The sequence below is a fragment of the Parambassis ranga genome, chromosome 15 (assembly GCF_900634625.1).
Source record: "Parambassis ranga chromosome 15, fParRan2.1, whole genome shotgun sequence".
Classification (NCBI taxonomy): Eukaryota; Metazoa; Chordata; class Actinopteri; family Ambassidae; genus Parambassis; species Parambassis ranga.
Window position 1 is genome coordinate 5,427,184 of NC_041035.1, and position 9,538 is coordinate 5,436,721.

At 45.6% G+C, this 9,538-nt stretch overlaps 1 protein-coding gene across 2 annotated transcripts; it reads left to right on the plus strand.

The window, feature by feature from the left end:
• LOC114447433 (homeodomain-interacting protein kinase 2-like) lies at nt 1–3,712 on the plus strand. 2 transcript variants are annotated; one of them, XM_028423685.1, is made up of 2 exons: nt 1–15; nt 1,155–3,712. In XM_028423685.1, exon 2 carries the CDS (start codon nt 1,300–1,302, stop codon nt 2,839–2,841), a length of 1,542 nt encoding a protein of 513 aa, XP_028279486.1. In that variant the 5' UTR covers nt 1–15; nt 1,155–1,299; the 3' UTR covers nt 2,842–3,712. The 2 variants fall into 2 exon arrangements, with proteins under 2 accessions (XP_028279486.1, XP_028279487.1); XM_028423686.1 differs by lacking the exon at nt 1–15 and adding an exon at nt 260–382.
• Nucleotides 3,713–9,538: the final 5,826 nt, after the last annotated feature.

Consider the following 9,538-nt stretch of genomic DNA (forward strand, 5'->3'; position numbering starts at 1 on the left):
GCAGCCTTCAGAGAGGTAAGAGCACTTTTCTTCAGCTGTAAAACTTGGTGTTTGTGAGGACATTTACTTTGCTGACAGGAGGATCTGTTCATTAGTCACACTGTGTGTAGTTACTGTGGCGGTTTCGGGCACGGGGAAACCGGGGGTCGCCCGGGGCGGCATCACACAGGGGGCGGTTGGAAAAGAATCAGATCGAAGGAGTGAGAGGTCTTACCGTTAAGATCATTAAACAACGCGGAAGTTTTGGGGCCAAACTGGACAGACAGCAGAGCTGAGAGACAGAGGACTGTGGTCTGATGCTGGACTGAGAGTTTAAGGCTGCGCGCTGTGTTTTTATAACGTCCATCCATGACGCTGCTCTGGCTCCTCGGTTAGCGAACAAGTTAAGTCCATAAATAAGTCCGTCTTTCAGTGACAGGCTGATTAAACTAAAGTAAGAATACTGCTGACTGTCAGCTGGTTTTATGAGTTAAATTAAAAAGTGGGAATGATTATTTTTCATCCATATTTATCATCCATCCTCTCTTCACTCGATGCCCACAGCCTGGACCATCACACAGGTTTCAAAATCACTGCACAAAGTGTTACAACCTTTTATGTTGCTTACAGAAATCTGAAAGCACTATCATTGCTAACAAAGAATTATATGTATGGATAAAATGCAGTCCTATTGTAGTACAGTGAAATATTTTCGTTTTGTCTGAATAAGCAAGGACATATGTTTGATCCAGTAGTGCTCTAGTGTACATGGCTTAAGTTAGTTTAATTTAAAAAAAATAGACAATGGGGAATTTATTTTTTATACCATTTCTCATCATATTTTCCATTTTGCAACCTGTCATGTTTGTTTCTCTCTCTCTCTCTCTCTCCTTCATCCTCTCTCCTGTCTCCCTCTTCTTCTCCTCATATTAATAAAACTGAATTGAGTTGAATTGCAGGCTTCCCCTTATTTAATCAAGTTATTCAATGTAGAACCGCCACTGGACTGACATGTCAGTGTGTTGCCGTGATGAGCAGATGTAAAAACACTTGTCCTCAGCTCTTCTTCTTTTGTTGCCTGTGTGTGAAATAACCAACTTCTGTATTTTTTCATGGCTGCTGTTATAGTTTTTATGACGTGGTTTTATAGTTTTTCTCTTTATGTTTATTAACAGAGAGTCTTCGATCACTGACAGGACAACACATCAGCAAGACAAATCTACAGTCAACACAGGATTTAACAGAATCTTTGTGGACTAAAAGACACCCTTGGATACCCTTGGACAGCACTATTTTGCATTTCTGCAAGTGCAGAGCAAAATGTCGATGAGAAAACTCTTTCCTGTTGGAGCCACTCTTGGCCCCTCTCACAGAATTGAGGCTTTTCTCGGTGAGGGTGCATTTGGTTGTGTAATCAAATGTTTTAACTCAGAAACCAACTTGTCAGAAGCCGTTAAAGTTGCCACCGGGCAAGAAACTGTCCAACAAGCAACGGCTGAAATGAACATACTGAGGAGTCTCAGCCACCTGGATGCAGACAGCTGCCACATCGTCAAGTTCAATGGACATTTCCTTCATAAGAAGGACATCTGCCTAAAATTTGAACTTTTGGACCAGAGTCTGCATGAATACCTGCGTGACCGACACTTCCAGGGTCTTCCACTCCTACAGGTCAGGACAGTTTTACATCAGCTGGCCACAGCTCTGCTCCACCTGCAGTCGGCTGAAGTCATACATGCGGATCTCAAGCCACAAAATATAATGGTTGTGAACCGTCAGGACGACCCCATCCAAGTGAAGATTATTGACTTTGGCTTTGCTCAGCCCACCTCTGAGACCAACTCTGACACCTATGTTCAGAGTCTTCCTTACACGGCACCAGAGGTGCTTCTGGACGCTCCCTTCAACGAGGCCATTGACATGTGGACTCTGGGATTGATAGCCGTAGAACTGGCTGTTGGGCGTCCTCTGTACCCTGCACCTGATCCTTATAATATGCTTAAATATATAATAAGCACTCAGGGTCAGATACCAGACGACGTCCTTGACCGTGGGAGTCTTACCGAGGAGTATTTCCAGCCTCAAGATAACAGCAAACAGCGCTGGGCTCTCCGAAAACCAGAGGAGGTCTTCTTTTCAGAAGATTCTTCTGTCCACAACCGCTACTACTTCCTCCGCAGCCTTGACGACCTTGAGGCTCTGATGACACACCTGTCAGGAAGCCACCCTGATCAGCCTCATTTTGTTGATCTAGTTAAACGGATGTTGCACTTGGATGCCGATCAACGCATCAAACCTATGGAGGCGTTGAACCATCCATTTTTCACTGCCATCCACCCTGAGACCAACCAAGGTGTGGTAGGCGTCAATATGGAGGACCTCCAGGCCAGTGAGCAACCATCCTGCAGCCTGGTAGCAGCATCAGAGATTGTTCCAATCAGTGAACAAATGTCTGCTATCCCTTTGGTTGTGCTGTTAAACAATGACAAAGATGACATCTCCATGGAGGTGTCAAACCAGCCAGACCAACCATTCATTGCTCCTGCAGACTCTTTGAGCTCTGAACCAGACACCAGCCATGACAGCATCGACAACCAGCAGACCAGGGAGCAACTGTCCTGCAGAAATGAAGCAACACCAGAGATTGCTCCAAGCAGTGACCTAGAGTCAGTCATCTCCTTGACTCTAGGTCTCCATAGCAATACCAGAGAAGAAGCTGTTCTGGAGCAAAGCAACAAACATGTCTCCATAGAAATAGCAGAACACAGTGATGCTTCGGATGAAGATCAGGTTGAGAATGGTGGATGCTTTTGGCACATCATAAGAAAAGTGATAGATGCCTTCCACTACTACTTCTGCTGACCAGCAACAACAAAACCCATGTAGATAAGTTCTAATTTTATTTTATTTTTTATTTTTTTTATTTTATATTTTTATTTTATAATAAGAATAGGAATAAGAATAAGAATGACTCCAGACGACGTTGCTCCTCCCCGCTCTGGTGGGGTTCCGCCCCGGGCTTCCTGTCCTGACCTTAGTGGTCCACCGCTCCCGAGCCTCTGTTCCGGTCCTGGTGGGCCTCCTCTCCTGAGTCCTCGTCCTGACCGTAGTGGTCCACTGCTCCCGAGCCTCCGCTCCGGTCCTGGTGGGCCTCCCCTTCTAAGTCCTCGTCCTGACCATGGCGGTCCACCGTCCCCGAGCTCCATCTCTGGTCCTGTTGGGCCTCCTCTTCTGAGGGCTCTCCCAGACCCTGTTAGCCCCGACGCCGGTGGTTCTTCGCCTCTGGTCTCCAGTCCCGACACCGGTAGTCCTCCCTCAGTTCTGGTTTCCTGTCCGGACCCCGGAGGGTCCTCGGCTCCGGTTTCCTGTCCGGACCCCAGAGGGTCCTCGGCTCTGGGTTCCAGCCCGGACCCCGGTGGGTCCTCTGCTCCAGCGCCAGTCTCCAGCCCGGACCCTTGAAGGTCCCCTGCTCCAGCCCGGACCCCGGTGGGTCCTCCTCCTCGTCTCTACCGACCTTCTGCCCGGACCCCGGTGGGTCCTTCTCCTCGTCTCTGCCGATCCTCCGCCCAGACCCTGGAGGGTCCGCATCTTTGTCCTCGCTGGTCTTCTGCCCAGACCCCGGAGGGTCCGCTGCTTCGTCCTCGCTGGTCTTCTGCACGGACCCCGGAGGGTCCTCGGCTCCGGTTTCCTGTCCGGACCCCGGAGGGTCCTCGGCTCTGGGTTCAGTTAAGTCCATAAATAAGTCCGTCTTTCAGTGACAGGCTGATTAACGGTAAACTAAAGTAAGAATACTGCTGACTGTCAGCTGGTTTTATGAGTTAAATTAAAAAGTGGGAATGATTATTTTTCATCCATATTTATCATCCATCCTCTCTTCACTCGATGCCCATAGCCTGGACCATCACACAGGTTTCAAAATCACTAGTTGCCCAAAGTGTTACAACCTTTTATGTTGCTTACAGAAATCTGAAAGCACTATCATTGCTAACAAATAATTATATTTATGGATAAAATGCAGTCCTATTGTAGTACAGTGAAATATTTTTGTTTTGTCTGAATAAGCAAGGACATATGTTTGATCCAGTAGTGCTCTAGTGTACATGGCTTATGTTAGTTTAATTTAAACAAAAAGACAATGGGGAATTTATTTCTTATACCATTTCTCATCCTATTTTCCATTTTGCAGGCAGCCCGGACCCCAGTGGGTCCTCTGCTCCAGCGCCAGTCTCCAGCCCGGACCCTAGAAGGTCCCCTGCTCCAGCGCCGGTCTCCAGCCCGGACCCCAGTGGATCCTCCTCCTCGTCTCTACCGACCTTCTGCCCGGACCCCGGTGGGTCCTTCTCCTCGTCTCTGCCGATCCTCCGCCCGGACCCTGGAGGGTCCGCTGCCTCGTCCTCGCTGGTCTTCTGCCCGGACCCCGGAGGGTCCTGGGCTCCGGTTTCCTGTCCGGACCCCGGAGGGTCCTGAGCTCCGGTTTCCTGTCCGGACCTCGGCTCTGGGTTCCAGCCCGGATCCCGGTGGGTCCTCTGCTCCAGCGCCGGTCTCCAGCCCGGACCCTGGAGGGTCCTCTGCTCCAGCGCCGGTTTCCAGCCCGGACCCCGGTGGGTCCTCCTCCTCATCTCTGCCCCAGAGGGTCCGCGTCTCCATCTCTGCTGGTCTTCCGACCGGACCCTGGAGGGCCCGTGACTCTGCCTCCACTGGCCTTTTGCCCTTCTCCCTGCCTCTGTTGGGCATCTGTCAGGACCCAGAAGGTCCCAGACCCCTGACTCTTTTGGCCCCCTGGCCAGTTTGACTCTGTTTTGGCCCCCTGGCCAGTTTGACTCTGTTTTGGCCCCCTGGCCAGTTTGACTCTGTGGCCTCTGGCCATTTCTGAACCTCGTCGTCCTCCTGAACTTTTGCCCGTTGGGTCTCCCTTGTTTAAACTCTGGTTGCTGTTATTTTGTTTTGTCCCTCCTCCGGTCCTTCCCCCACCCTCCCGGCTTGGTTTGGACTCTTCTGCTTCGTCTGGAAGCCGTCCCTTGAGGGGGGGTACTGTCATGAGCCGGTGTTCTGATCATCATCATCATTGTTTTATAGTGATTTTGCTTTTGCCCGTCATTTTTAGATTGATTCCTTCCTCTTATTTTATTATTATTTAGCATCTTCTCTCTTCTCGTCTCCTCTTGTCTTCCCTGCTGTTCCTCCTCCCTCCTGTTCCCTCTGCTCCTCAGTCCTTCCCTCTCTCCTCCTCTAGCCTCCTCCCTGATTATCAGCTCCTCCCTGATTGTGTTCACCTGTGTCTCACCCTCCTTATTTAAGCCTTGTGTTTTCCTTTGTCTTCGTTGGATCATTGTGTTTGTCGCCCCCGTGTGCTGTATTCCGTTGTTCCTCCATGCTCCTCTGGTTACCCTTCATCTCCTGGTTAGTTTTGAGTTATTTTTACCTGGTATTTATTTTATGAACTCTAGTTTGCCTTTTGGACTTGGCTTCAGTTTTTTAGGAGCTCACCTTTTGTTCACCTGCTCTCCTCATCTGTATTTAGTTGTTTTGCTAGAATAAAGCTCCCTTTTGTTCCACTTTGATTTTGTCTGCGTTTGGGTCCTTAAACACTCCACATGACAGTTTCTTTTTTATTATTTTATTGAACATACATTTTTATTGGCTATTTGATGGTTTAGATTTCAAAATGATTCAATTTTGGACATTTGGTGCAATTAATATTCAGTTGAACTGAAGGGGGGGGGGTCAAAACTAAGCTCAAATCATGAGGAGATATTTAAAATAATCATCCGTTTACTGCTTTCAGTAGGTGTACACATGCACAAATTTGACTTGGAATTCCAAAACGTACACAATTTACTTTTTTTGTTTCGTTGACAGAGAGTTTTTTCCCAAAGTTCAACCAAGTGTGGTATATAATACCGTAATATATAAAAACAAAATTCACTTGATCATCCACCAGACTCAGTCAACAGCACATTCTAAAATGTTTCCAAGGTTTTTAAGAGGAAACATGTGGAATAAAAATAACTAGAATGTACAGTTCTTAGAGAAACTGCAGTGTGATCACTGAAACCCTTTCACAGCTTGCTTGGACATGAGCTATGGCTACCAAAACATATTTGTCACATGTTAGCATGTGTGTTGCTTTCTCATTAAGCCCGTGTCAGCACACAGGTCTGATGAAAGTTAAACAATGGGTCCAAAAATCAAGGTTTAACCTCAGAGACTCAGAGAATTTGACACCAGGGCCTCACACAAAGTACAAAAACATGCAGCTATAAAGCACAAGTGGCTTCTTCAGTTCTGCTACTGTTCTGGTGTGGAGGAGGACTCACATGCTTTGATGTGTCACAACAGAACACCACACAGGTGTTATTATACTGCACACAGAGGCCTGGTATCCAGGAGCTATACCTTCAACAGGAGCAGTCTTGGGATCAGATACGCTCTTCATACGTAGCGGAGGACCATCTGGGGTGATCAAATAAATATTTTATTTAATAATATAGAATGTTTTATTGCTGCCTTCACTGGTAATGCCAGCATGACTTCAAATCTGTACATTACATATTTTAAATAGGCAAAAGGTCTTTGACAACAGGGTAAGCTATGCAGAGTGCCATCCATACTCAACTCAGCTGTGACACACTGGGAGAGTGGCTCCAACAGATCCCAGGAACAACATCAGAGCTCTCAGTCCAGAAGAGTGCAGTGCATGGAACAGCTAAGATACTGTGAAGAACCCTCAAACTTCCAGGACTCTGGGAGAGGACCCGAGATTGAGGAACACACACACCACCCATAAGGGTGCGAAGGGAAATTTTCTTATACCAGTGGTCCTAGTTAATCAAACGTCTGTGAAATCAGCCTGTCCAGTAGGAAGCAACACTGATTGTGGATCAATTTCAGCTGCTGCTGTGCAAACTGAACAGACAACAGGTGGAAATGAGAGGCAGTTATCAAGACAAGCCCTATAAAGGAGGGTATCTGATATAATATTTGATACTACTTTTATACTCATTAGTAATCCCAGATGAATGTGTCCTTTAGTAGAGAGACTTTATTTTTATGTAACTTAAGTCTTAATCTTAAACTGGTGGGTAACATATCCAGCATTTGAACGTGAAGAAGTCCTGCAGCTCATCATCATCCTCCTGTCCTTTATATCTTTGTTATTGATGTGAGTTTATATGTGCATTTAATTCAGCTTCAGTACAGATATAGATCAGTTGAAATGTAATCTCCATGTTAAGAAAGGGGGATGTAGTATATAGTGCTGCACATTGATATATGTGACATGCATTAGGTGTAGAGCGTGGAGCGTTGGTTGTTACCATAGTAACTGGATGTTTGCTGGTAATAAAAAGAATGAACTCCGACTGGAGAAGCTGCCTCCCAATCTTCATTTATGGACTCCACAGCAAGATGAGAAAACTGTAACGACTGATCAACGAGGGAGATCCAGATGCAGGTTTTCAGTTTTTACTTTTTTTCTGAATGCTTAAACACTAACAATGATTCTTATAGCACAATTTCTAAAACTATTAATAGTTATAGCAAAATCATTCACTGAGTTTGCAAAACTAAAAGCAAAAATGCTGCTTTACACTCAGTTTGCACTTTTGTAACACACAATTTGCAATTGTATAAATATAATCCACTGCACAGCATCTTTTTGCTGAACTGTAAACACAACTCACTGCTTTACACACAATTTCCAAATGATCAACACACTCCCAGTAAAACTACACACATGTATGGCTGGTATTTACACTATTTTGCCAACTGTCTGGCTACACTGTCACATGTGAGAACTGTTTTACATCATTAGTTCACTTTGCAATCAGCATGAGCACTGTAAATAAGACACAGGTAAGCTTCAGTGTGGAGAACAATGGAGGGAGAAGGAGACTGAGAAGAGAGAGAATTAGAGGAGGATGAGGACATGAGGAAGCAGGAGGAAGAGGAAGAGGACAAAGACTAGGAGGTGAATTTAGAGGAAGAGGATGAGGAGGTGAAGAGGAAGGAGGAAGGGTAAGAAGAAATAGAATTACTGATGTCATCGGAGCTACAATAGTGGATCATGTGATCAACCATGGAATGACCCTGAGGGAAGCTGGACAACGGGTTCAGCCTGAGCCGCTACACTGTAGCAAGCATCATAAGGACATATTGATGAGAATGGGTTAGTACAGTTCCTTCACACTAAGTTTTGTAGGTGTACCATACTCTAATGAGAAAAACATCAATACTGTACATGTAAAACTGGAACTGTTACCCCACAGAATTACTAGACATCCAGCATCTGGAAGGAGGCATGCGAGGATATGGACCAGGCATCATGTCAGGCCTGGATACGGCACTCCAGGAGACATGTTCCCCGGTGCCTTGGACTAGAAGACATTGTATGTGATGTTGATGAAATTCTGTGGCTGGACCCAGAGAGACGACAAGACTGATTTTCTCTCTCTCTCTCTCTCTTTCAGTGAAATTGTATGTTTTCTTGTGTTTGTGTTGATGTGTGTGAATAAACATTCATACTTGAAATTTGAATCCCTGTGTGTTTATAGAACTATTTATGACAAAAGTTTGACCTCACATGGACAGATCTTGTGCACAGAGAAAGCAAAAGCCAGATGTGTTTTCAGTTAATACCATCAGTGTGTAGTTGGCACATTGTGTGCTTAGTAATATGATGGTTTGTGTTAACTGTTTGGTACAAAAATACCATTTTTACAAAGGTTTGAAGAGTTAAGCAAGATGTATTAGCTTTTGCAAGAGGCCTACAATGTTTTGCTGATTTGGTGTAAGGTTTTTTTGTTTGTGTGTAGAGTTTTGCACAAACAGCCAATAGTTACAGAAATGTGCTTAAGTAATCAGAAAAAATTGTAATAAAGAAAATCAACCATGAGGGCGAAAGTACAAAATAACCAAAAACAACCACAAGGGCGAAAATGTCAGTCCATAAAACAAAACTACCACAAGGGTGAAAAATGTTAGGTCAAAATAACTCTACCTCTAGGGCGAGACAAAGTCCAGGTCCAGAGCAAGGATCAGCTGGCCGGTGTGGCTGGAGGCCGACCAAGGAGAACAAGGTTAGAACAAGAACTAGGAAACAGACAAGGAACAAGGCTGGTTGCTTACGACTCGAGGTACGTGAAGAACTGGCACGGAAGTCAAGGGGAGAGGTGTTTAAGTACCCGCACGGAGGCAGAGGATTGGACAAGGTAAGTTGAGTCTAGCTCAACTCCGCCCAGCACATCTCATGCACCCGGAAGGTAAGGCACAGGAGAAGAGCAGAGCAACAACAAAACAGAAAGGAACCACTAGGGGCATCAGGCCTCTCACCACATCACAGAAACATTTAAAAGATAAGAAAACGTTTTTTTCTTCCTAGTTTTCAAGTGGATTTCAAACGTTTCGGAATACATTTCCACATCTGCAAAGATGTCAGCTCCACTATCAAAGCCTCAGATTATTGCGCATATTCAAAAGAGTTTAAACTACACGGTTTTTGAGTGTAAGAGGATTCCGTCCAGCGCAAAGTTTGTCTGCCTGGACCGGAGTCATACAAATA

Coding starts and splice junctions, on each gene's coding strand:
- LOC114447433 (XM_028423685.1), top strand. CDS start 1,300: ATGTCGATGAGAAAACTCTTTCCTGTTGGAGCCACTCTTGGCCCCTCT.